Below are 26,907 nucleotides of genomic sequence, written 5' to 3' on the forward strand. Positions count from 1 at the left end.
GGGGTAAAGATTGTCCAGTGAAATCTCTTGTGACTCAGTTATTTTTCTACTTCTATGGTACAGAATAATGTGCACATGACTATGGCTCAGGCAAAGTACATTGATACTTTAAATGCTTTGAATAATATGGGGTTTGGCAGTAATGATATATTAAATTGAGATATAATCAAGACACAACCTAATATTAATAAATTGTTGTTGTAGTCTAAATTGTGTTCTTTTTTTCATCACTATCAGAATCAATTAAGTTATAAAAACCTGCTGGAAAGGATTGATTTCATTAAGGTTTGGTCAGCTCACACTCCTTGCTGCTGATGCTCTCAGAGGCCAGTGAGTCCCAGAAGTTAGGCAAAATACTAACGCTTCTATGGTCACCACTGTGTTCCCTGCGATCATAAAGACATGAAAAGAAGAATCAATGAATGGGTGAAAACCCCACTGCCCTTTCTGAAGTGTAACTCAGAAGATTTACTAGGAGCCTAGCTCAGATTTATTGTCTTGCTTTAACGTAATTGTTAGCCAGTCCTACAGTATCACATTTTGTGTGAAGGTTGTGTCATATTCAATTTTTTGAGACACTCATTCTGTTGTGCAGGGGGAAAATAACATGTTGTGATTTGTGGCCCTGTCTATTGCATGGTCAAAATGCTTTGTCTCTACTGTGTTTGGTATTCAGGGCTCATTTAACAGAATATTATGAGACGGGGTTTGAGCTGTTGAAGCCACCTGATGCTACATGAAATAATCTTAGTGATTACACAACATAGAATAATTTGAATAAGTTTATTAATTATATAATTAGCAGAAAAAACTGTATGCTAATCATTAGATCCATTGCATTTTAATTATTGCCTTTATGAAATGGAGGCTTGTTAGGAAAGTCAATCAAATATATTTTCGTCTAATGAAACAAAATGCTAATGTTCAGTAAACATTTTCAGTGACAGATTTCTTTCTAAACTGATTTTTCCTTTTTTTTTTAAATATCTTGACATATTTGATAAGCAGTCATTTTGAAACATTTCTTGGACCCACAGACAAGGAAAAAAAATTTTTCCTGCCAATTTCTGACAACTTTAAGTTGAAACAGTTGATCCGTTTCATCAGCTTTTTCGTAGTCCAGCCAATTGAGCCAACTTATTCACGCAAAGGAACCTAACAATCTTCATTAAAAGTGCATGTAATAGTCCTGCATAGAAAACTAGTTTCAGCTGCTCCCTTGTTCACAATGGGTCACCGCAGTGAGTAGCTCCACATGTCTGAGTTTTGCACTGGATCCCCTTTCTGATGCCGCCCAGAATCAACTCTGAATATTTTGCTCATTAGGCAAATGTGAAAACCACTACACAACGATACCATTATACATGATGTCCTAAATATATGATGTGAAAATAATTCTAGCAGAAAAATAAAGAGACAAAACCTAATTGTTTTAAAATAGTCCTATAATAGTGCTTTCTGGTAAGTTTCAGGCATCTGATATTAAAAGTCTGTCATAGCTATCATGCGTGTTACTTATAATGACAAGCGAAAATGTCATGTGACATACATAATGAAATCATCGTATTTCAGACCACGACTGACATTTGGTATGCATCTGTAGCTCTTTCTTTAGTTGTATCTGCACTAGAGATGGCACGATACCACTTTTTTATGTCCGATACCGATACCGATATCATAAATTTGGATAACTGCCGATACCGATATGAATCCGATATAGTGTTTTTTAATAAACAAAACTGTTTTTTAAATATCTTGCTGCATTTTGTATAAGTTCATACTCAAGTTTAAAACAACAACTACACTAAAGCTATTCTGTTATACCTGTATGCAAAAAAAAAATTTCATAGTACAGCAATACTGATCAATCTAATAAACTTAAACCTACACCATCCTCCCTATTCTGGTATTTTAAAGAGTACTTAGCATAAATATTAAGCAACCTAACTAATAGGGTTCCAACTCCCAGCAACAACAAAAATAAATAAATAAAAAATAGGGAACCACCCCTCACGCTCCACCTCATGATGCTTAATCGACGTAATCAACCTTAATTTGATGCAGTGTGAAAAAAAAATGCACAGAAATCAATTATTTTTCAAGAAATATTAAATAGATTCAACATCTTTCTTCAACAAAATTGCAGACTGCACAGATGGTACCTTCCCAAAGGAAAAAGTACTATAGCTTACTAGGGTATATATATTAGACTTAATAGTTACTATATACAGTAATTGACTTCTATTCATTTTACATCAAATTAAAACTTTGGGTGTAAGATAATTATTTATTAAAAGCTAGACATTTTAAATGAGAATAAGAAAGAAAAGTATGTCTTTGTGCCCCCTTTTCCCTGTTAATGCCCTATCGGCCCCCCTGGCTAAACTTTGCTAGATCCGCCCCTGCACAGTTACCAGCGTCAGCTACGTAGAAAAAGATCCTCGAGTAGAAAGTAATATTAAATAAATTCTAACAACAGCTGATCAAGCTTAAACGTGCTGCTGTTGTTTATCCGCTGGTTTCCTCTTTCTGGTGCAAAGTGGGCCAAAAGCAAACTAGAGACACGGACTCGCGACAGAAAAGCCGATCAGCTGATCGTTAAGCAGTTTCATGATTGAAGTAGCAGCAAGAAGAGGCAGTCGCTCCATATATCGCTTGTTAAGCTTAACGCAGGAATGCTTTACAAACATTCAGAGATGGACTTACACACTTGCTTTACTTCTCTTGGGATAACTTTGTCGGAGATGAAATGCCGGGTTGCTAGCGAAGCTCCAAATGCTATCCAGACCACTGACAGGTCCGCATGCCACAGCCGCTCTATCACGTGATGCATACTGCTCCGACGTGCTAACGTTCTGAGGTGAGTTACGGTGTGTTGCAAGTTTTGTGAGGTGCTTTCGTGATATTTAATGGATCGGATTACATTTTTTATTTTTCTCCGATATCCGATCCAGTAATTTAGGTCAGTATCGGACCGATACCGATACGTAATATCGGATCGGTCCATCTCTAATCTGCACATGAAGGACTCTTCTGATTACTTTTAAGCTCCGACAAACCCTTTACATCAGAACTCAGGAAGCACTCTTCAGTAACCAATCAGCATCTTCTATCATTTATTCAATGTTGTATCCTTTAGCACATCTTGGTGAATGTATAGCTCACATAGCAGGCTCAAAACCAGTTAAACATATCATGTAGCGGTAAATGTGTTTTACTGGGTAATGAAGATATGTAATCTTAAATTAATATAGACAACCTCAAGCATCACACAGGCTACACAGACACATGGACATAATTTGTCTACAAGTGATAGATAGATTGTGTCTTTAGACTTATTCTACACATGCATGTTGTAATTGTAAAAACCAATAAGTTCAGTAAACAAACAGCCCAAACAATGAAATGCCAATGTTGCCCCTCTCCCTGCGACTAAACACTGTCAGACGCTGTTGTCAGTGGATTTTGCCTCAGCCTGTTCAGAGCTGAAGTCCTTTTCACCACTGGTCATGCCTCTTTTAGATGGTAAGACAGATCCAGTACATTTCAAGGACTCCATTATTACTGCATTAGTCTCCAAGCTGGACATTACAGCGGCTTTGCGATAGCAGTTTCTCAGCCCCTTCTGGAAGCGTATGGTGAACAGGCCATATATGATGGGGTCCAGGCAGGCATTAAAAAGACCAAAGATGAATAGGATGTGGGTCAGAGAGTGAGAGACTTTTCCCTCCAGGTCATCTGGGAAGAACCAGTACCATAGACCCAACAGGTAGTACGGAGTCCAGCACACAATGAAGCAGATCACAATAACAATGCTCATTTTCAGAGTTCTCATTCTTGCTTTTGGGATGTTGTTCTTTGAGCAGCGGAGATGTGGCTCACTGGAGGGCACTATAGGAGAGAAAGGAACACATTTGATGTCAAATAAATACATCGAGCATTTCTTTGAAGAAGTACATTTAGAACACACTTTTATCATTTCATTTATACGTTTCTGCTGTGAATCACGTTCTTTCTTTAACTGCAACAGTTTATACATCAGTCTATCCAGCACAACTAACATCACACAGACTTTGTACTGGGGAGACCAGCCAACGTCTGCTCCACTACATTGGACATTTGCATTCTCACATGCACATTTGTCAAATTTTCAGTGTTTTCTCACATTTACTCTGGTAGTAGAAAGATAATCTTTGCTGGTGGCGGAGATGTTAAGGTGACTGCATGGCAAGTAGGAATGGTCAAGCGAGAAAAGGTGGGAGAGTGTGCTGATGGGTCAAAATGACAAGAATACGATGAAACAAGAAAAACATAACCTGAACAGAAGTTGGTGATACTGAAGTTAAATGTTGCGAGCACCTTTTAGCTTGAACATATTTTTTAGTTCTTGTAGTTTTGCCTGTGTTTGGATCAACTACCATTTACTTGGACACTTACTGTTCTTTTTTGTCATCTGTTTGGAGATCTGAATAAAGATCCTGGTGTAGCAAATAATCATAATAACCAGCGGCAGCAGGAAGAGACAACAGAAGGTAAACATGTTGTAAGCAGTTTCTTGCCAGTGCGTAACGAAGCTTCCCCTGGTGGTGCACTGAGTGAAGTTTGCTGGATAGGTAATGGTCACATTATGGAAAATGAACATCTGTTGGATTAAAAATTCAAAACAAAATTAGAATTTTGCAGGCAGTAGCTGTCACCCAACATATTTTTTTATTTGAACGTTGGCTTGAAGATTAAAATATTATCCAAATAATTAGACCAAATGGACCAGTATGCCTCAGTCAGTAAGCGTGAAATGACAATTAGTAGTGTACCAGAGATTTTTAGGTTTGGGGAGAGGATTGAAATGTGAATCAGTTTAAAAGTTCAGAAAACCCAAGCAGTGGTTATTATTACTTTAATATTTAAAAATACTGCACAGGGTTAAAGTACTTAACACCCAGTGTTAAGTACTTTAACCCTGTGTAGAAGCTAAACAACGATTTACTTTAAAGACATTACAAGAATGTAAGATTTACCACACAGTCCTCAACCTAAAAGTAGTTTCTCTTATATCAATAAAAGCAAAAAGCTATTCTGAAAATATGGGAAACAGTGTGTAAATTCAACCTACACATCCCTATAAAAACTAGGTATTTTTATTTCAAAGTATTTTACAGCTGCACATTGATCATTAGCTAGTAAGGCGTACTAGTACTTCTCTGCCTAAAAACACAGACGCCTGATACACTTTTAAAGCATTATATGAGTTATCAAGAGCACATTTAAGTGCCTATGCAGAGATGTTTTAAAATGGGTCAGCTTGGAGTGTAAAGTCAGCAACATGTTATTTTATCCACCAGCTTGTAAAGTCTGATAGCAGCAGTTTTCATATCTGGTGGCAAAATAAACAGTTGCTTGCTATAAATGGGAAGACTGCTTTCGTCTACCTCTCTTTGTCACAGTTTCAAAAATTACTTGAGACTTTTACAGGGGTTGAATTTACATTAAGAATACCTAAATGATAATTATTGCCCCTTTGAAGTTGAAGTCTACAGATAATTAATCATTTCATTTTTGAAAATTACTCATTTTTGTTCCAACGCTATCAGTTAAAAATGTGAAATATCCAACTATATCATTCCAGACAACACAATACAATATTTTCATAGCTTACTTTAAGCCCCAAAACCGAAAGATATTGCACTTATATTCATATATGAGAAAGAAAAGCTGTCCATGTTTAAGAACATGTGAGCAGTAAATGTTTGGGAAAATAACTAATCAATAAAGCAAGTAATCCTTTCTTTTCTACAATTAATTATTATTTATGATCAGCACATTTAGGAATTCTTGCACATTTCAAAATGTTTGCAATCCTGTGCAGAATCATCTAGCATGCTTGAAGAGAAGATGGGCTATATTTGTGTTTATCATTACACCACAATGAAAAAGTGTTACAGGCTGCACTCACTACCACGCTGTTTACAGGGTAAAAGCCATACAGCCAGGGTAACAGGTCCTGATCTTTTAGAAATCTGAATGATAGAGCTATTAATCCCCAAGGTTTATGCCCCCCTAAAGCCCACAGAAGAAGTTCATGCATCAGTGTCTAGAAAATACCACATCTGATGTAAATACACCCTGGGACACAGAATGATTAATCATGTATTAATAATGTAAAAACACAATCTCATGTTCTCTTACATTTGTTTGCCCACAGTTTTACAGTTTTATAAGACTGAGACACAATATTCATCTTCATCTAAAGCCAGTTATAAAGCTGATCTATAGCCAGCCCACTGCGATAGATTATGGATCATTCAAGGAAGGTTGCACTTGCACAGGAAGTGCATGAGGAATCTGCAGAAGAAAAGGTCAGCACTAAAGTAACTACTATGACTCAGACCTTCTCTGAATTACTTAAAAAATGGTTTGTCAAACTATAATCATGTGTCTTGGCTTCTGGTCTCACCTGTGGGATTGAGAGCAAGGCGCTCATGATCCAAGCCACCATTAGCATGACCCTGTTCCTTTTCCGGACCATAGCGATGCCCAGAGGGTTGAGGATAGCCGACTGTCTGTCCAGACTAATCACCACTGTGACAAAGGCACAGGAGTACATGGCCTGAAGCTTGAGGAACATGAGGAATCTGCAGGCCAGGTCGCCGGCCAGCCATTGAACTGTGATATTCCACACTGCATCTACAGGCATCACGATGAAGGTAACCAAGAGATCAGCTGCAGTCAAGTTGATTATCAGAACTCTAACATGGGACTTACGCTTGTGCCCATTGGCAGCCCAAAGCACAGCCAAATTGCAAAAAGTGGATATGCCACACAGGATAAAGGTAACAATCACTCTGATCTTCGCTGCAGTGGAAAAAGTAGGCAGCTGCAGAGCACCGTCCACTGATGTCCAGTTACAGTGAGGATCTGGCCATTCACAGCTGGCGTTGAGGTCAAGTCCTGATCTCTGCTGGTACATGACAGCTGCAGGATCACAGCAGGAGGAGCCGTTCATTTTCTGACCCTCACCAAGAACCCAGCATTTTGCTCAGCTACATGTGGAGGCTGCAGTTGCTAAAGTGAGATCAAGCATAAATATAATATACATGAGCTTATGCATGAAGTTGATGCACAAGATTTATCTGCATTGATTTGCATAATAGGACTAAAAAATATTAGTTCTGTGATTAATACAATCGGTGACAAAGAGGGAGCAGTCTGCTGCATAGAGCACATCTCTCGGATGTGCTCACTGAGGTGGAAAGACGCTGACTTCTTCTAACAACCCATCTTCTCTGAATAGAAGCAGCATCAACAACAACCAGTCAAGATAATTACACCCCAATGGCATCAATTTTATGAGTCAAAAATACTTACTATAATACTAATACTAAGTTTATTATATTTATGAGACAAAGTTTAGCATCTCTCACTTGTGAAAAAAAATGCAACTTAGCTGTGGCTTTTATGCGTCTAATAATATGTGTGTCATTTAAAATGTAAATCAACAATTAGAAGTCGTAGTCAGCGTCAAAAACAGCACTGTGCCTGAAAACAAAAACAATTAAAAATACATTTATAAGTACTAAAGTACAATAAAATAAAATAAAATAAACCCTCACATTTTGGTGTTGCAGATAACTGTACTTTCCAGACGGTGACCAAATCGAAGCCCACTCGTTTTATGGAAGTCCGAGATTCCGGTGCGGCTCCATGTCCCTGCAGCAGGCACAGTGCAGTGCTGAGCTTCTGAATAATAACTGAAGAATCTCAAATGTTCCCTCACAGTTTTATCTCCGTACCCCTTCTGAGGAGCTCATCTCGGTTTTTATTACTCCCTCCGGTGAGCGCGTCAGCCGCTCTGTGGGCGCGGCTACACCAGGGTCCCCGCATCTGATCCAGGGGCGTCAGTTTCAATGAAGCCCGAGCTCCGGCGAAGTTTCTAATTTTATCTCTGGCTGAATTAATTCAATGAGGCACTACAGCCCCTATTAGCATCGCTATTATCCACAGCATCCCAAACCAGCTCTTGTTAACGACGTGAGATTGTTACTATAACAAGCATAATGTTTTCTTGTTGAGCTGGTGAAGCTTTATTGTTTCATCCCCCTAAAGCTTAATGTTTACTGATTAACTTCCATAAAGCAATTGTCTCTTTTGATGGCCTACACAGGTTTATTTGTTTGTTTCCTTTTGTTTTCTTTTTGTTTTGTTGTTTTTTTTAATGTTCCCTGTCAGGTAAGAAGCCCACAAATCTATTCTAGTATTACGTAATTAGTCGATTACTAATTACGAAACTGGAAAATACTAAAAAATAAAACTTCAGTGTTGAGCTGAAGGCAAACACCTTACTCATGAGGTTGATTTCAGCATCTTGCTCCTGGATGCAGCAGGCCTACTGTAGCCCAATTCAGACTGTTAAAATACATATAAATTAGCTTTTAGATACCGTTTTCATCAAAGCATTTGTGCTGATGTAAAGCAGGAAAAGGTAGCACAAAACACCCACTCAGCAATGTTTTGTAGCTAAAAAGTTGCTTTAACTTATGTACTAATCAGAGGGTATTTCTCACCCAAATGACTCAAGAGTTAAATTAAAAAAAAATTACCTTAAATAATTTATTATATGGTTTAATCTATTTCCACAAGTAAAGCTAACTCAAAACTGGGTTTCATTTTCCTAAATTCCATAATCTACACATGGTCCAAGCTTTTGTAGAGTTATGGTGGTCAGCTAGAGTTTAGACAGTTGAGTATAATTTTTTGTAGTTTGAGTTATTTTGAACAAGGCACAAAATAATGATTGAAGAAAACCTGCAAGCAAACACTGGAAATGAGTTTCTCTCATTTTAGGGTCAACAAACTCAGAGTTATTTGCTAAACCTTCTTCCTGGAATAGGCCTCGGTGCACTTACATATAAATAAATCCACAGACTTCTACGCTGCAAGATGCATGTTGTATGCTGTTTGACCAAAAAGCTAGGGCTAAGACTAAACGGAGACTAAAAGAAAACTGAAGATAAGATTCCACATGAATGTTACTAATGCACAATGCCTCCTGTTTGTAAATAACATTTAAATTTATAATAACGGATTATATGGCAGTGGGGAATAAATTTCACTACAGTAGATGTCTATCTGAAAGTGCTGTAATTAGAATTAATTTATCTGAATTTCAGGAGCGGGTCCACACCTCCATACATACACATCTACTAGAAATGCTGTCAAAGTTAAAATGAGGATGTGGTCCCAGCTAGTTAACTTAGCTACACTAAAAATGTGTAAATCTTCCACTGTTATTTTTTCAGTGGCATGTGGCAACACTGTGCAGAGCAGTTACTTAAACTCTGCTCCAACAGAGGTCGAATATCTTGTTAATAGTGTGACATCCTCAATGTGCACGACCCTGCATACTTTGGCTCTTCTAAAAAAAAGAAGGAAACAAATCAGAAATTCCTGAAAATGCTGCAGTGAGAGAACTGACAGTGAGACCACATTTCTCTCATATAGGCTTCTATTCTTTGGCTCACTATTAAATCAAGAAGGAAATTTAAAATCCTTTTCCTCACTTTCAAGGTCTTGAATAATCAGGCACAATCTTATCTTCAAAACTGCATATTACCATTAAGCATATAGTTCAGACCCTGAACCCTTTCTCAGTAACACTGCATTAGGCTTAGGTTGCTCAGTTTCCCACGGTGCCCTAAATTATTCTTCGTCATTCATGAATACACCATTTTGCATTTAATCAATGTTATCATTAAACTCTGCTCCATTAGTGTGTCTTTTGTCTTGTGTCAGTTCTTTCGTCTCCAAAAGGTCATCATGGCAGATGGATTTCCTTGAGGCTGGATTTTCTGGGCATTTCTTCCTGTTAAAAGGGAGTTTTTCCTTCACACTGTCAGCAAATTCTTGCTCACAGTAACCAACAACCAGCGATCGGGTAAACTGACATATTTAGAGTGCAAAAGGTGTTGTGACTATTTCTAGATTGAGAGCAGTAACTGCCTTTAGCCCTGTCATTAGCATTAGAAAGCACCTTCATTTTTACAAAAAAGTTGAGTAAAGTTCTCCTCAGTATCAGCAAAAACATCAATACACATATTTCCCAAAATGCTGATCCATTTTTTAATAGAAATGTCAGCCTGTCGGTGTAGTGTTTCCACTGCAGAGAGATGACAAAAATACTATATAGTATACATCTATTTACTACATAAACCCTCTAGCTAGAAGTCTTTTTTGCCTCACTCATAGCTGGCTTCTTCCTCGCACGACAGTTTCTCAGCACATTAATGTGAGAACAAACACATCCCGCAGTCTTGCAAAATGTATATGTCTTTTCTTTTTTTCTTTATTTTAACCTCCTAGGACCTGGCGTCCACATATGTGGACATCACATTTTGGGTTATTTAGACTAAAATACTCAATTTTGCTCTACATGGGCCTGATATCCAGTTACAAGGACATTATACTGCTACTGTTCTATCAAAATTCTAAACCAATATCCTCATATGTGGCTCTTATTTTTCTTAAAAACAAAATAAGGGAAAGAAAAAAAAATCTGGTCATTCTTTGTTTTTACATTCATCGGGCCCCAATATGCCCAAATATCAAAGAGAAATAAAAAAATGCATGCTGTGGAAGAGTTCGGGTCTTAGGAGGTTAATTATAGCTACTATGAAAAAGGCCTTAATTTCTGCTCTTTTTATGAAGTAATAAAAGCACTCAAGAATACATTCAGTGTCAAATCTTGGGGGGAAGTGCCTTCTTTTCGATACTGCTTGAAGATTTAGCAGCAGAATGGCTTTGCAAAATTGAAAATCTGCAATTTAACCAAAAGCGTTGCATGTAAAAATATCTGACTCCTTTGCATTGAGCAAAAAGTGATGGAAATGATGATGAGACAGAATGAAATTGTGGGAAAGCTGTTTAAGCCTGTTTTCATTTTTTCCACTTTGCGACGATTGTTTTAACAATGCGATAAGGCATCTGGTTTTACCAGAGGAGAGAAAAGCATCTATTTATCCCCTTACGAGTTGCACCTGAGCAGAAAATGTGAGCTATAATAAGATGCACTTCAGTTGTAAAGACCTGTAGAAGCAGATGTTAATTTATATATGAAGACATGAAGTCTGAATTATTTGCTGCAGCTTTACTAAGCGCCAGAAAGGAACATAGTTTTCCTATAAAAAACTTTTATGAAAACACCAGCTGTTCTGTCTTCTACCAGAGAGAAAGTCAAATAAAAGATTCAATTAGAAGCATGTCTGTTCATGCAGGGGAAATCAAATAATTACTGAAAGGCTGGATGATGCATTTTAATTATTGGTGCTGTTTTGAACAAAAAGGCACAGGAAAAGAAAGACTTAATGTCATGATATCCCTGACTTTCTAATAATTTGCAGCGGAGGATTATCCATTTTTCAAAGCAACGGAGAAGCTGATTGGTGCTTGCTGTTGGCTTATGTTGACACACTCTGGGCTACTGTCCAAACAAGCCACAATCTTTTCAGCTCCACAGAAATTAAACTCATTTTCACTTTAATCCACAGTGACCTTTGTGCTTGTCCTGAACTCAAGTATTATCACAAGTTAGATTAAGTCCTTTTTGGAAAGAAGTCATTGAAATCTTGGCTGGTAAAAACGGTTTTGCTTGGTAAAACTTTTCTGTATCTCCATGACTATGTCTGCTGTGACACAGATAGGTGTCATCTCCAGAAATATAGAGAGAAAACTGAGGTCTTACACTGATCGGCTTCATAATTGTGGTCAGAATTAAAGTTTGTCAATGGAAGAGTCAGATTCAGCCAGAATATAAAGAATGGGATGAATGGATAACAGGTGAATCCTGGGCATTTTTTTAAAAAAGAGATCATTCATTGCTTCATTATGAATCCTTCCACTTCAGCAATCCACAACATGTAATTGCACCTGCTGCTTTCACAACCCTGAGACAACTCTCCTTAAACAGGTGTGCATACTCAAAAACTTCACTACTTGAAAAATCAAACTTTCTGCTAAATAAACTTTCAAGCACCATTATCCCACATCCCAAAGGTATTTTATTGGATTCCGATCTCTCAACTGGGGAGGTCACTGAAATCCACTGATGTAAAACATGAAAACTCATTTTCATGTTTATGAAACTAGCTTGAGAAGATTTTTGCTTTGATGTGGTTCATTTTCATGGTAAGTAGCCACTAGAGGATGCTGAAAACTGTGGCCATAAGGGGACACACATGCAAGAACAATTCTCAAGGAGGATTTGGCTTTAAAATCTTTATAAAATGGCATTTAGGCACCCAAAGCGAAAAGAAAACACTCTCCACAGAATTACATCACGGTTGGCAACCTGGACATAACATAAGACAGGCTGGCTTCATGCATTAAAGCTGTTCACACCAAATATTCACACCAAATACAAAGCCAACCATGTCAGCCTCAGATTTCTGTTCTGAGCTGACAGGAGTGCAATGTGACATCGTTTTCTGCTGTTGTTGCCCATCCCCCCTCAAGGTCAGACGAGTTGTGCTTTCTGATACACTGAGACTTTGTTTTCCTACTTATCACAGCTGTGAAGACCAGTTACCTGACTTATCATAGCTTCTCTGTCAGTGCAAACAAGGCCAGCTGTAGTCTTTTGACCGCTCTCATCAGCAATTTAATTTTTTCTACCCTCAGAATTGCCAAACATAGGATTTTTTTTCCAGTAATCTACTGCTGCTATAAAATAAGATACTAAAATGATACAAAAAATAAACATCGGCATATGAGCATCTTTCCTTCAGTACCATCATTTTCTTTACCTGAAGGTCACCTAAATCAAACGGTTTTATTGAGTGATGTAGTTAACTTGAAGAATAGGCATGAGCCTTGATTAAATGCTGAGTTGGCAGCATACACCATGTAAAAAGATTTTCTTCACACTGCAGAGTAATCACATTGAAGATAAGGCTTGCCAGGAGAAGACAGCCAACTAAGTGAAACTGCAGCTTCACAGCCCATCGTAACGTACACTAATTAGAGACGGTCTTTAGTTCGTAGCTCAGCTGACATTTTACTACTATGTGTTATGAAGCCAGTGATTTACAGTAGCTTTAGATTATTCTTGTATTCATAATGTAATGATGGGGAAACAAGTGTTGCAGTGTTACCTCTGAGACTTCTAGATAATCCACATATTATCCATAAGACAAAATGGATAATCAAATTATTTAACAAATGGCAGGAAATAGCAGAAAAATGTTCTAACCATGCCAGTGCCAGTACAATAATCAGATATAAACTATACCAAATAACAAAAACATAATCTGATTGTGTTTAAGGTGGTATTAGCTGAGGAGGAGCAATCAGACTCAGATAAATGAAGGAAATAGATGGGAAAATGTTATTTATAATCAATGTTTATGTTCAACTGAAAGTATGATACTAGTACATGTATGCAGTATTATACTCCAAACCAATAGGATGACATTCTTGGGTCCCTCAGATCTGAGGTCCCTTTCTTTAAGGTTCTCAAGAGAATAGTGCATAATTTCCATTTCTCCCACAAAAGTATAAAAGAAAGCTGTGCTTGAGCCCCAGAGACCTGGGTCTACAGGGTCTAGGGGAGTAACTTTCAAGTTAATGGTCTCTCAAGACAAGTGGAAGCATGAAAAGACTTAATCAGTGCAAGGAGTGTTTACCATGAAGGTCTTTAAACTGTGGTGGAAACAAACAACCAATGGGCTAAAAGAACCTTAACAAAACTCCTGACAGTAAAAGTTACAGATATGTAAAATGTAAAAATGTGGCTTTGTTGTTTGTGATGCAGGATCTTTGATCTTTGAAGTGATGGTACTAAAACCAACCAGTTAGCATTTAATGAATAAATTAACAAAATACAGTAGTACCTACAGAATAGCTTCTTTGAACTGAACTGAACTGAACTGAACAAAACAATCAACAAACAAATATTTGATTTCCTATGCTAGCTAAATGTAAAGGATGGTGGGTATAGCAGCAGAAGAGGAGCCAAGGGCCGAACACTACAAACTACAGACTGATTATCCTTTTGTTCACCCAACATAACCATTTGTAAAGTCCAATACAAAGCTAACAACATTCTCATTAAAACTCAAGTAGCACCAATTAATTTCGTTAACCAGTTAATCAAGTTAGAAGCACAAGGTGGAGCCTATCCTTCGTCCTCCAGTGTACTTAATGCTCTCAGCCTGGCCACCTCTATAAAATTGTCTTGGTCTGTCACTGCACACTGAGTAAACTCTCCTTTTATAGTCCTGCTCTTCAATTTTATTATACAAGTATTTAAATGCTTTGGTAATATTAATTTAAGTAGCTGTCGTGCTAACTAATCACTCTTGAATTCAAAATTTACCAACAGAAATAAAAATTCCAGATAAAAAAAAATGAATAAAATATATAAGATTTTGTACGGTTGTCTACTTTTCCCCTATTAAATATCAGACCATTTCTGCAGGGCTGTTTTACCAAACCCCAGGACAACCCCTGCAGGATATGTATGTTTCAGTAAGAAGTCTTAAACAGAACAGAATAATAGCATGAGTGGCTTTCAGAGATGTTGTCCTGCATTACAACATAACCGAGATGCAATGTAAATTTGCATCTATTTTATGCCTCCTCACTCTGTGACCTTATTTAAATATCCTCCTTATCTTTATTCAGTAATTTTATTTCAGCCGTGTTTCTGATTATTTAACAAACTGCAGTTTAAGCTGTTCTATTTAACCTAATTTAAATGACATGCTTCAACTAGCCCACCTTCATAGCTCACATATGCTGTCCATATCATATTATCTCCAAGCCAGGGAGAAAGCTTTATGCCATCCATTCCAATTACCACTCAGATGTACAATGACAGAAAATAATTAACATGTCCGTTTGAACATAAGCTGTGGTCTACAGACCTCAGTGGACATTATGTAAAAAATCCTCAGGAATATGGAATATTGTCTGGAGTGTGGCTTTTTTCTGCTGGCAGCAGCAGGTCCAGAAAGTTGTGTTTCAATCAAGCTGAGCAAGAATCATGTGAGGTTGGCAAAGTCAAAATTAATCTAAGATGATGGCAAGAAGTGCACTCTGCTGCCACATTTGAGGGGGGGTAGAGTGATTGTGAACATCACAGTGTTTGCAATGTGGACATTTGTAACATTTAAAGCAAAGAGGGGAAACATATAAAAACCACTATCTGCTGGTTCATCTCGTCTGAACAATCATTCATGTGATCTACATTTAAACCTGGCAGGTGTATTGCTGCGGCCTGAGTGAGTGCAGTGAATGAGGAGTGGTTCCATTTTCTCCTCCCTGTTGCTAGGCAATCGGTGGCAGAGCCAGTCACATGTTGAGCAAGGACTAATAGACTCAAACACAGCTGTTATCCAACTGCAATAACACATCTGAATACTACAAAAAAATGTCCATCACGCCACTCTTGTGTTAATCTATGCACGGTCTGAAGCATGTGTGTGGGAATGTATGTGAATGTTTTACTGTTATATCTTATTAGTATTTTAAGTATTCTATCTATTTTATTTATTGAATTTTATTGTTTTATTTATATTTTGATATTGCTAGGGATGATGCAATGATCGGGGACCATTCTTAATTTCGTTGTTCTCATGACAATGACAATAAAGTTTCTGATTCTGATTCTGATCTGATTCTGATTCTGATGTCATGTGGTGCCGTCACAGCCCTGGTTTTATTTTATTAAGTTAGCATTACCTTTTTCTTTTATTGTTGTAGAAAATAATCTCCAAATGTTTATGTTCAGCAAGATATTGTTGCTAAAAGTAACTCGTTAACTTCAGGCTATAAATAAACGACATCACAAATCTCATTTAACTACTTGTTACTAAATTAATATAATCTCTGGTTCACTTAAAAGCATTCAGGAGTGGGCTATTTAATAATAAGAGATATTTTATCCCATATTTGGGGAGTTCTTTTGTTACAGCAGCTGAAGTAGTAATATAAATAGTTTCTACATGTGGTATGAAAGAGAGAGCAGTAAAGTAGAATCAGGCTGTTACTGATCTTTGAAGTGACTGTAATATCGCTAAAGTAAACTGAACTTGCTGCTGCTGAGTGATAGAAACTCTCCATTATTTTGCTGCACATGTAAAAACAAAAATCTCAACTTACTTAAGAAATGTTTGTTGCTCATCCCATTTATGTGTACAGCCTCTGTAGACTGTCAATGTGAACACCCAGGTACTTCTACCCCTCCGCCACATTAATATAGTGTATTATCCCATGACAGATACAGGCTGTGTAGCTGTCCTCTTCCTTCTGAAGTTGATCACCTGTAACAGGGCGATATTTAGCAGCTGGATTTACAGTGAAGAAGACTAAGACAGTACAGTGGAAGCAAGAGGCATTTATTTCAACATATAGCTCTAAGGCCATGACAATCACTGGCATGTCAAGCCTTCTCACAGCACAAACAATCACTCTCCTGTCTAATGACAATTAGCTGCCTTAAATACTCTCATCTGTTAAGGACTAAAGCATTATTTTACTGTCAGTTGGGTTTTTCAAATTTTAACTTTCCACCAACATTTTACCATTTTCACATGATTAAATATTTTACCCTTAAAGCTCAATAATCATTATAAAAATGCCCCAAACCCCATGCACAACAATTCCCCACACTCCCTTAACAACTGGCCTCTCCTGGAACCTTTAAATGGTGTCTGGACCTCTGTGAAGTAGTCAGATTCAAACGTCAAGGAAGGTGGTAGGGAAGCAGACTCTGCAGACATTTTGGGTTTTCAGAGGTGAGCAATTTATTTACAGTGGACCCCATCCTGCACGAAACTTAACAACCCCCCAAAGTAACGTAATTAGCAAAACTCAGCCATACATTGGGTTGGTAACACAGCTCACCTCTCCTCTCTCATCAGAGTCTGGCAGAGACTGACTATATATAGGGCCATCAATCTCCCTTCAATTATTCCAGCCAGTACCACTCATTTGAGCTGAGAGATCTAAAACTCTACATAGTTGACTAAAAATGACAAAAACATTCTCACACTTCTAATTAGCACATTTACACAACTAAATGGCTGTATTGACAAAAAAAAAAAAAAAAAGATTCAACAAATCCCTTCGGACCTGGAAACAAACAAAAGGAAGCATTTCTATGGTAAAAGAAACCCCTCCTCTCGGTTCAACCTGCTGATGTCATGTGTGATGTCATCAGCACTTTAAAATTAGGAAATGCTAGGCGGGCCTTTCCCCACACCTGACCTACATGAAGACTGAAAAGAAAGAACAAAGTAAGCATGAACAAATGGCTTAATCTGTAACATAATAAAATATAAAGAAACATGTAACTGAGTATTTGCCTTAATTTGCAGAATGTTTGATTTGCCGGCAACAGAATGCTTACATAAACAAACCCGGGATAGTTAGTGCAGCAATGTTACTTTGACAAATGGAAAATCATAGCAAATAAATACAGAGACAGAATAATGTGCAAAAGAAAAGGTCAACACATCTGGGACAAATGGAGAGCATTACAACTGCTCATCCACTTTGTCACGACCCCCCTGGGAAACATTTCCCCAAGCACCCTGGAGAGGACACTGAAAAAACAGGTGAGTTATCACATCTTAACAGACAACACAGAAATAGCTGAGCTGGATGTCTCATGTGTTGAGCTGAGTCACAGGATTTGGAGCACTGACTCACTTCGTCATCATGTTGTTTGGTCATAAAACGCTCAAGAAGTTCAAGTCAACTTTGATATGACACAGGGATGGTCTAGGTTCAGTAAAGAGGGCAGGGAAGAGTAAATAACTGTGGCACAGCATATAATGTTTGTTGTTGTCAGTTAAGTTCAGCTAGAATTGTTTTCATTCATTTTTTTAAACTATAAAAATATCCGATAGCAAGAGAAGAAGCAAGTTAATAAAAATGTTAACTTCTCTCATCAGAAAATCTTGATCTTTTTAAAATTACTTTTACTTTTCATTTTTACTTTTACAATTTCATTCTTTAGTTAAAGTCCACAAAGACCTGTTCAATCAGCTTTGCTTATTCCACCTCTTGCCACACGTCACCTTTTAAAAAAAATCCTGAAAATGCCTCTGGCTAATGCATCTAGCAGGTTCTCTAGTCTTTGCTGAGTGCTTTGCAAATTGCTACAGAACTCAGTCACTGGTTTTTAGCTCTACCCAACCTCCTCAACCAAGGTTGTTTTTGTCTGGGGTCCTTTTCTCTTTATTTGGGATGGTGCATGTTGATGAACATACATGTAAAAAAAAGAAATTACATGAATGTAAACATACCAGATTATAGCCAAAGGCTAATTTCCATCTGTTGTCCAAAAAACATATCAAAAATGGACATAATTCATTAAAAAAAGTTTTTTTTAAATTCAGAAAAAAGTCTGGCTGCTCAGTTTAGACTTTAGAGAGACAGCCAGCTCTCAGAAGAGAACAATTGGTTTCAAATCTTGGCTTTCTTACTCCCCCGGTTTGGACTCTCCACCTTATTAACTCTTCAATTAAAGTTTTCTCTGCTGTGTTTGTAGCTTGCACTTGAATCTCTCACTCTGAGTATTCCCAGGAGCACAACAGCCTCAGATGGCAAAGTAGCTGCTAGGAAGGACGGCACTGGAGGTCGGACTGTGTGTGGAACGAGGGATCGGCACAGCACAGTGAGGTTGTAAACAAACAGCCATGAAGCTGAGCAGAGAGAAAGCAAATAGGTGATGAAATTAAAGGAAGATAAACACTGGAAAACATCAAAAGCTAAATTACTAGGAGAAAAAAAAGTTTTAGTCAGTCTAACAAACAACAATCTACCAGAGAACAGTTGAGGAGCAGGAGTACGTGCACTGCATAACGATGAGCTGAGAGGCAGGTGAGCAGGATGAGGAGATAATGAGCTAACTGCAAGCAACTGTGCAGGATGAGTGGAGCCGAGAGCCAGAATAACAGAGACCCCACCCAAATCACTGCATAAATGCACAAACAGGTGGCTACTGAAAAAGCAGGGAAACAATGTGGAGGTCTTCTTGTGGTTAAAAAACCTCCATAAAGCCTTGAAACAAAGCTTTGGAGGTGATTTTTTTTTTAACTTATGTTTGATCAGTGTCTTACTGCATGATTGCTACTTGGGGCTTCCGAGACGTTCTTTGATTTTACGGTTTGGTTTTTATCCTGACATGCAGTCAGGAAATTTTAGCACCTTTACATCTGCATCCTAATTTGAGTCAGTCTCTGGTTAAGATGGTTCCTATAATGCAATATTAATTTCAAAATAAGAACAAAATTGCTTTGAATTCGTTTTTGTGGAAGTTCTGAAATTATACAACTTAGCAGAAAGTTGATTCATATAGATGCAATAAAGAAGGATGGACCACTTGTGGCATTGAACCAATCATTTAGTTTCAGGCTTAGAGCATTCTGCCGGGTAACCACAACACTGTGCAGAGGATGTGAGATGTTGTCCGTAAAGATTTTTTTTTTTTTTTTTTTTACATCTCCAATTAAGATTACTTAGCCGCAGAACTTATCGTTCCTTTTAATTTAAGTTTGACATGCCTGTCAGAGAAGATGATTCTTTTGTAAACGGTATTGTCCTTGTAACTGACATTTTTAAAAACATTCTAAAATGTTTTTATACTTACAATCACAGTGTAGATTCTGACCATTTTCAATAACAAATTCTTCATATAATGTTAAAAACACAAGATGTGCAGAGGAAGCTCTGAGGCTCTGACTCTTGAAGAATAGCTATTCACTGTAATGTGCCTGAAATTACATTGACAAAAAAAATGTTTAGTTTTGCATATTTAAGCAAACCAGGGAGGCACATTTATGTAAATGAAGATCTTAAAATGATATGTAAAAATTAGGATATATTCAAGAGTATTAGATTTCTCTAAAGCACAGTAGGAGGTTGAATGTCCAATTAATTTAGTACTAGAACACCCTCTAGTGGCACACAAGCTCAAACAGGGCCTTCCTTGAACCTAAAGCACACCTACATTATACATGGCTAGTGTTGACTCCCCCTACTGATGGATTCCAAATTCCACACTATGAAAGTCAAAGAGGAAAATAAAAAGAACTGCGTAGACAGATTCCCCCCCCCCCCCCCCCATAAACACTACTGGATTAAAATTATGGATTATGATATGAGAGATTAAATTGTACAACCACAGGTAGGATCCAAATTTTCCTTCTCCACAGCTTTTCCCTGCTTTGTTAACATCATGTTTTAGGACGTACTCACCCTAGTTCACATACATATGATTTAAGGGTAAATAATGAAGAAACCCAGAAACCATACAAAATATATATTTTTCTCTTGATATTCACTTTTTATGAGATAAATCTTAGAATATGGTATTGATTGGAAAAATTTCGCAAAGGTTCATGGAGTTTTAAAATAAGTAAAGGAGGCCATATTCAAATAAATAAGGAAAGGTTCATTTTGTGACTTATCTATTAGCCCTCAGTTTTAGGATAACACTACCTTTTCCCAAGAAAAACTCCAAGCGTGAAAAGGTTGTTTGTAGGTGATGACCTCCAGGTTATCACTCTCTTCAGATCTCTTCCAACTGGTTAAATAAAATGAAGAATATAAAGGTGTCACAGGGGGAATCTAACCCATCATAGATCCAACAGCCGTCGATATCTGACAATTTGTGAAGAATACAATCTAATGAAACCATGTGGTTAAAAAAATAACAAATAGAAACAGAACATAAAAAATATGGCTGGACAACAGAGGGTGCAAGAGGCCCACCATTCCTCAACCACACTACGGCATTAATAATAGTAATATAAATTAAAAACAAAATTACAAAAAATGCTTCCACCAATCATTATTTAGTAACAGCAGCCTTAGTCCCCTTAAGACGTCATTTTAATTTTCTCAAGAAAACAATTGCTGCATGAAAAAACATCCTTTTTTAACTTTGATAAGTATGGATAAAATACCCAGATTATCTTGTTGCTCCTTGGTGAAATCGTGAGTGTGACTGACCTAAATGTAAATTGGTTATGAAAAATTACTCATTACTTCACCTTTAGAAAGAAAAATAATCAGAAATCCGTATCAAATGTGACTTTCATGTTTATTGCAAAGTATTACCGTTTTTCTTGCACATCACTTTTTGAAAAAATAGAATATGATGACATGACAAAGTCAGGAAAATAGTTGCTGGGGTAACAAAGGTAACCAAAATGCTGATCAACTGTGTGAGAACAGTCCATTTTGTGCTTGGACAGACTGATTGCCATTGTGCAAGTAATCCCACTCCGTATGCTCTTGAGTGCTCCGGCAGATGTTGATAAATTCTTCATTCCCCCCACTCCCCCCAAAAAATCTTTTCTTCTCCCACTGAACCCCTGAACCCACAGCAAGCCTGAGCTTTCACACTGAAGAAGGTTGCATGGGTTCATTTTTAGGAGGTGATGGACACCATATTGTTGGGACTTAGGATCTCAATCCAATAACCATCGGGGTCCTGAATGAAGGCTAAGCCTTTCATTTTGCCTGCAGGGGGGGAAACATAACAGAGAACGAGAGGGTGAATATAAACTGTAAGTACTGAGTGGATAAAAGTTCAACTTCAGATTCAGACATGTGCAACTTTTTGTTGTGTATTCTCGAAATGGGCTAAATCTTCTTTTTTTCACAAAGATTTTTCTTCACAGAACTAAGCGATACGTTACCGACTGTAACATATCTGACTGCTGTGCTGTTATGACATGAATAACAGGATTATTCATTTCACATGTTGTGATAATTTTTCTTACCTGACTCTTTTTTTAATACACTTTATATACATATACCTTATAGTATATGTTATGTGTGAAATTAAAGTGGACCTACTATGCTTTACTTTTTGCCTCGGTACATGGTCATGGTTTCAAATACCGAGGTCACCATATGTACATGTAAGCAGAGCTCTCTAAACTGCTCTGCTATTAGATCTGTATGATGTCATAGGAAGGAAATACACTGCTCTGGTAGTGAGCACACCAGCTCCCACCTGCTTTTCAAATCTTCTTCTTGCAAGGATGAGTTAAGCATTAGAAAGTTTTCTTAAAGGGAGGAAGGTGTTAAAAAGGGAGGAGCTGCTTCAAACAGAGGGTGACCAATGTGGCTGCACCAAGGCCTAGTTTGAAATGAATGAGGGTTGTTTTGAACCATGAAACATGTGGAGCTACTCTAGAAGAGTTTGAAATAAAGCTGGTAATGAGCACAATAGGTCGACTTTAACCTTAAGCTTTATATGCTAAACATGTGAAACACATGTAGCGAGTAAAACTGCACAGTTTTGTTATTTACATCATTTAAAAGTATGTTTCTGTTTCTATTTTTTAAAAAATTCCATAGTTAATGTGTTTATCTACCTAGCAACTCTGAATGTGTTAATAGGAAAATATTTGAATTTGCATATTCAAGGTGGATTGGATGTTAGCGAATTTTAATGAAAAATGTGACAGTGCATGGTGCTTGTGTTACAGCCATGTTGCTGTGTTGCTTGGTCTCTGTTGCAGCAATAAGTGGTTTTTGTGCAACAATAAGCATTTTTGCTTAAAGAGAACAAAGAAAAAAGAAAAGAAAAAAAAAAAAAAAAAGACATGTGCAACAAAGACAGGCTGAATACAAGATAATTCAATTTCATATTAGTACAAATATTAAATATTAGCTATTAAAGGTTTACAGAAACCGGCTATCAACATGTCATTAAATTAAAAGTAATTAAAGTAACCCTGTGCGGAAGATGTAGCTACTTTAGGAATTATTATGTGGAAAAAATATTGATTTACTACATAAATAACTATGATTAAAGTATCATAACCCTGAACAAATATGTCACATCTTACCATCATCAGGCTTTTTAACAAAAGTGACTCCTTGCTCCTCAAACAATTTGCAGGCTGCATAGACATCAGGAACTGCAATTCCGATGTGTCCTGTCAAGAGTAACGGAGACGGTGCTCAGACAGACACACAAGTATCCACAAAAAGCAGCAGACCCAACACAAACATACATTATCAACTCAACACAACAAGAAAGCAGTTTTACCAAAGCCACGTGGATCCGAGTTTCCATTGTGATAAGTCTGACTGTCATCGGACTCAGAACCCCAGTTACTGGAAGAACAGATTCAAGTAAATATTCCAACTTGAGCTTGGTTTGCTTTTTGATTGCTTACAACACTAACTTTAGGTTTTTGACTACATTTTAACAACAGAGGATCATTTTTTACTGGATGAGGGAGATAACAGTTGAAGAAGATGCACACAATGCAATAAAATGAATTTGTTCCTGGTAGTATCTAACATCCACCCTTACTGTGTCAGCTCGAGGGTGGCTCTTCTTGAGAAAGTCCAGGCCGTTTTTTCCTTCACATCTGCAGGGATCTCCTTCTTGTCCTCATAGCCCAAGAAGAAGAGAGAGAAACGCATCGAGGGAAAGTCAAACTTTTGCAGGAGCCTGCAAAATATCAATCGCAGAGAAAACATTTTACATAGTCAGGAAACGTCCACACAAACTTTGAAAACACATTTAACGATTTTATGTCTCTCTTTGCAGTGACAAATAAAAAGATGTAAACAAATATAACTCGGTTCAAGAGCTGAGTAAACCGAAGCCCGCACGGATACTCACGTCATTCCGAGGATTCTGGTGTAGAAATCTAAGGATTTATTTGGATCTTTAACCCTCAGCATCGTCTGCTGCATCATGAAATCCTAACACAAAAACATAATAATAGATTAAGGACAAGTCTTCGAGGTAAGTAACAGTATAACTAAATTACAAATATGACAGGGATGAAAATTAATGTTTCCTTAAACTGCAGAGGAATTCAGATTCATTCAACAAAAAAACAAACACAAATTGTCACGTTACATTTAGTTGCTCAAGAGTGGCGGGACTTCAGTGAGCAGAGTACAAGACAATCATTTTATATTTCTTTATGATGTTAAGCACTGTACATTTCATTCTTGTGTGAGACAGTCAGCCTCACCTCTGGCTCCGTTTAGCAACGTGACAGAGAAAAATTTGTATCCTGGCACTAAGCGGCGAAAAACACCTTCAGTCGAACTGTACCTCTGTGTTACTGAGCGCACAAACACAGGCGGTCAGCATCATAGGGCTGAACGTGCCAGATTTGCCTGTGTTCAGTTAGATTTAGACAGTGACAGTAGTCGATCGTGGCTCAAGAGTTGGGTGTTCGTCTTGTAATCGGAAGGTTGCCGGTTCGAGCCCTGGCTCGGACAGTCTCGGTCGTTTTGTCCTTGGGCAAGACACTTCACCTACTGGTGATGGCCAGAGGGGCCGATGGTGCGATATGGCAGCCTCGCCTATCAGTCAAACAAACTGCCACTATGTGTTACACATTTTCAGTTCCAAATGGGACATCAGGCTGCAGGTGTTTAACATATGGATATGCAGTGGTTCAAACAATCGTGTGCCACCTGATTAGTGAAATTATCAGAGTTAATATAAGAAAAGAAAAATGTGGTAAAGTGGGCGTCTGGTTTTTACCCTCCGTATTTCTGTGTTTGAAGTGTATGAAAACCAAACTTTGCTCTTTGACTGCATTTCACAGTTAAGTCCTATCTCTGTGCGTTGTCCTTCCTGTGCCCTTCCTCCTTCTGTGTTAATGTTTCATATCTATAGAAACTCTACAAACACCGCAGCTGCAATATATTTCCCCAGATAGCATCACAGCTGCATTCATATTTCCGACTAGTAGTTCATCACTCATACAGCACACATTAAACCAACAAAGCAAAAGTGGAAAGCCCCTGAAAAATGAAAGTGCCTTTTATTTCTCAGGTCAAACCTCATATTTTACACGTGGGAGCAAACCCTAAACTTCAATTTCAAAGCATGTGAGTGCCAGCCAGAGCAAAAAAGTCAGAAACAGCTAAAGAAAAATAGAGGGAACCACTTAGTTCCGCTACACAATTAGGTTTGTTTCTGTTTGTAGGTGTATTTACTGGCACTTGAAGCCATACAAACAGGAAGGTAAGTGGGCTGCAGCACGTTAACGTTAGTGACTTCAAAAACAGACTGAGTGGAGCAAACAGCATCTATCCAGTGAATAACATGAACAGTAAGTTACTAAGAACTCAATAAATGAAATGCAGGGCAATGTGGGATGCATTGCTACTGCTGAAAGGCACATTTTTATAAATCTTAAAGCATCTTAAAGAATAAACATACGAATGATGACCCTCACAAAGGTCTGGGAATGAAACCTGTGAAGGATGAATAAGCTGTGTTCAACTGAATGCATTTTTTGCTACTTCTTATATGCATAGATTCAACATAAAGTTCATTTGACGGCCTTTGGACTCAATCAAGACTATTGTCATTATGTTAATAATAAGCCCTTAACTATCAAGAGCTTATCATTAACTATTTATATATTATTTCCTATGCTGTTCTGTCTGTTAACCATCTTTACGCTTCTCTAAGTCTGTAACTTTTCTCTGGTTTCCAGGTGCCGATTAAACTTGCATGGCACCATGCTGGCATTATTTCACTCTTGCCAACCAAAGATGCACTGTGGCTGAAGGCTGCTGAAATCTCTAGCCTGGCTGAAACCTTAATACAGGTAACTTAGTTTGCAGTTTCTCCTAACAGTTTTTCTTTAAGAGGTTTTCTCTTCATGAGAAAGCAAACAGGGTTTTTTTTTCCTCACTACAAATCAGAGCCTTTTACGTGTACTTACATTGTAAACTTCATTCACTGCTTTTTGTACAGCTATAGTAATAATATGTGGTTGACATAAAACCCCAAGCCACACCTCAAACCACTCCTCAATTCCACCTCACACCTACTCCTTATAAATGCACGCTGTTTGGGAACCACAGGCTCAACAGTGGAGCTCTTTTTAAGACTCACATGTGTGTCATTTCTGTGATTTACAACCAAAATCAAAACGTGGAACTACGAAACATGAGTGGGACGCCTGGTGAGCCTACTTGTTGGACAACTTCCATATCTTGCGACACATGCTGACCACGTTAGGTATTTCCATTCCTGCCGACCTTTCGCAACAGGATGCGGAGTATATTCTGGTCTCACCGCACCTAAATGGCAGCTTTTCTAAAAAGTACAGGCGGCTCTCCCATTACGCACAGACTTGTTTTACGCACGCCTTGGATGACGAGTTTTATGTTCATACGGCAGCAGCCACTGGAAGGTTCACCTAGAAAGGTGAACTCACATCCGCCTGCCATGAAACCATATGGGGTTTTGGTTTCTTTCTTTCTTTCTTTTTTTTGGTACATCATTAACTAAAGCAACTTAAACCGTGTGGAAGAGAAACGAATCCCCCCTAAACGAGAGCAAAACCACCGCGAATTTTGTGGAGGAATGTGTCCGATAATGGACGTAGCATTAAAAGCGGGTTAACCTGTTTGGGAGCTGCTATCCTGTTGGGTTTGAATTATTGCCAATATGTAAATTTAGATCATCTCCATGAGGGGCTACGATGGTCTTACCTTAGTGATCGGGTCTCCATCTTTACACACTGCTGCCACAGCCTCGTCTGACAAACCTTTATTGCTCATTTTTGCTACAAGAAGCTGGAGTGCAGGTCGGCAGAGACTGACTGGCAGGGAAAGGGACTAAGCAGAGGGAGTTCCAGAAAAATATACTTCCGGCACAAGATTTCAACATAAAAGGCACAGTAACCGAGAGGAAAATGCAGAGGATCGCTCGTTTCCTGCTCCACAGTCTTTTTCTTAAAGCTTTGCAGGATTCACAGCTCAAAATATACTTTACTCATCTTTAAACCGTGACTCGGTGCTTCTTAGTGGTTTTTCCGACTGGCTTCCACTGACAAAAAGAAGATGTGAATGGAAAGTGGGTGGGACCAGAAGTGTGTTTCTAAGATGGCCATA

General features: G+C 38.0%; 2 protein-coding genes across 2 annotated transcripts; both read right to left on the bottom strand.

The window, feature by feature from the left end:
• Nucleotides 1-3,112: 3,112 nt before the first annotated feature.
• LOC146678199 (putative gonadotropin-releasing hormone II receptor) lies at nt 3,113-7,774 on the bottom strand. Its single transcript, XM_085417112.1, has 4 exons — nt 7,611-7,774; nt 6,455-7,062; nt 4,438-4,642; nt 3,113-3,891 (listed from the first exon to the last, which is right to left on the bottom strand). The coding sequence occupies exons 2-4, from the start codon at nt 7,001-7,003 to the stop codon at nt 3,443-3,445; spliced, it is 1,203 nt and encodes a 400-aa protein (XP_085273238.1). The 5' UTR covers nt 7,004-7,062; nt 7,611-7,774; the 3' UTR covers nt 3,113-3,442.
• A 13,310-nt stretch (nt 7,775-21,084) lies between these two features.
• glo1 (glyoxalase 1) lies at nt 21,085-26,662 on the bottom strand. The gene is made up of 6 exons (XM_085417388.1): nt 26,506-26,662; nt 23,654-23,736; nt 23,339-23,479; nt 23,069-23,136; nt 22,866-22,955; nt 21,085-21,525 (listed from the first exon to the last, which is right to left on the bottom strand). Exons 1-6 carry the CDS (start codon nt 26,572-26,574, stop codon nt 21,434-21,436), a joined length of 543 nt encoding a protein of 180 aa, XP_085273514.1. The 5' UTR covers nt 26,575-26,662; the 3' UTR covers nt 21,085-21,433.
• Between the last annotated feature and the right edge of the window lie 245 nt (nt 26,663-26,907).

This window comes from Rhamphochromis longiceps, linkage group LG1 (assembly GCF_057381845.1).
Source record: "Rhamphochromis longiceps isolate RC_006_pf linkage group LG1, R_longiceps_female_GT1.1, whole genome shotgun sequence".
NCBI classification, from domain to species: domain Eukaryota; kingdom Metazoa; phylum Chordata; class Actinopteri; order Cichliformes; family Cichlidae; genus Rhamphochromis; species Rhamphochromis longiceps.

Excerpts from the sequence above, each read along its gene's own strand:
- LOC146678199 (XM_085417112.1), bottom strand. The coding sequence starts at position 7,003 with ATGAACGGCTCCTCCTGCTGTGATCCTGCAGCTGTCATGTACCAGCAG. Across the intron at positions 4,643-6,454 it reads CCTTGCTCTCAATCCCACAG|ATGTTCATTTTCCATAATGT; the intron begins GTGAGACCAGAA and ends TTAATCCAACAG. Across the intron at positions 3,892-4,437 it reads ACAGATGACAAAAAAGAACA|TGCCCTCCAGTGAGCCACAT; the intron begins GTAAGTGTCCAA and ends TCTCTCCTATAG.
- glo1 (XM_085417388.1), bottom strand. The coding sequence starts at position 26,574 with ATGAGCAATAAAGGTTTGTCAGACGAGGCTGTGGCAGCAGTGTGTAAA. Across the intron at positions 22,956-23,068 it reads CTCGGATCCACGTGGCTTTG|GACACATCGGAATTGCAGTT; the intron begins GTAAAACTGCTT and ends TACTCTTGACAG. Across the intron at positions 21,526-22,865 it reads TGTTAAAAAGCCTGATGATG|GCAAAATGAAAGGCTTAGCC; the intron begins GTAAGATGTGAC and ends CCCCCCCTGCAG.